This window comes from Carlito syrichta, unplaced genomic scaffold, assembly GCF_000164805.1.
Source record: "Carlito syrichta isolate Samal-C Ts95f unplaced genomic scaffold, Tarsius_syrichta-2.0.1 Scaffold104997, whole genome shotgun sequence".
Classification (NCBI taxonomy): Eukaryota; Metazoa; Chordata; class Mammalia; order Primates; family Tarsiidae; genus Carlito; species Carlito syrichta.
The window spans coordinates 21,787-22,594 of NW_007049093.1; the positions used below are offsets into that span (position 1 = coordinate 21,787).

An 808-nucleotide genomic window follows, 5' to 3' on the forward strand; every position below is an offset into this window, starting at 1 on the left:
GGGTCTTGAACCCGTGGGCTCAGGCAATCCACTCACCTCAGCCTCCCAAAGACGTGGGATTACAGGCTGAGCCACAGAGCCTGGCTGCATGTGTATTCTTTTAGGAGAGCCTGAAGGTACTCTTCTAGGTTTGTACGGTTCTCTGACAACCTGTGTGAGGGGACTGGTGTGCCCAAGCAGCTCCTTACAGAACCTCCCTACTTATGCCTCTCCTATTTCACCACATTTCCTCCTGAACTGCTGACCTTTTTTTATGAATAGTTTCCCTTCTCTTCCTTTACCTGCTGATACAGGTCAGGAACTCTGACCGGAACCGGGGACTGCTGGGTCCTCCCACGGCTGAGCAAAAGCGAGTGCATGGGCTGAGGAACCATTCCAGGTCTCGGAGCTCCTCCCACTCACCTCCCCGACACACCAGCAAGAAGAGCAGCAGGGAAGTGGGGTCCCGGGACAGGAGATCTCGATCCCCGGGCAGAAGGTCACGGTCCCCCAGACCCAGCAAACTGTGAGTATGGGATTCACTGGGAAGCAGCCTGTGACCATGGGGACCTGGCCACTGCAGGTCTTTGACTTTTAATGATGTCCATCCATGGACTTGCCCAAAAGTCTTGTTTGGGTATTTTCTTTTATTTATTTTTTCTTGAGTTGGGCGTCTCACTATTGCCCAGGTTGGAGTGCAGTGGCATGCTCACAGCTACTGCAACATTGACCTGCTGGGCTCAGGCGATCCTTCCAAGTAGCTGGAACCACAGGCGCACACCACCATGCCCAGCTAGTCTTTACTATTTTCTATTTTTTTTTTTTTTTT

At 52.1% G+C, this 808-nt stretch overlaps 1 protein-coding gene across 2 annotated transcripts in view; it reads left to right on the plus strand.

The window, feature by feature from the left end:
* The window catches only part of CWC25 (CWC25 spliceosome associated protein homolog), a 25,195-nt gene that overhangs the window by 15,485 nt on the left and 8,902 nt on the right, over positions 1-808 (plus strand). For both annotated transcript variants that reach the window (XM_008066432.1, XM_021716456.1), the window contains exon 7: positions 294-505. In XM_008066432.1, the coding sequence (XP_008064623.1) occupies positions 294-505 (212 nt within the window). The remainder of the gene's footprint in view (positions 1-293; positions 506-808) is intronic.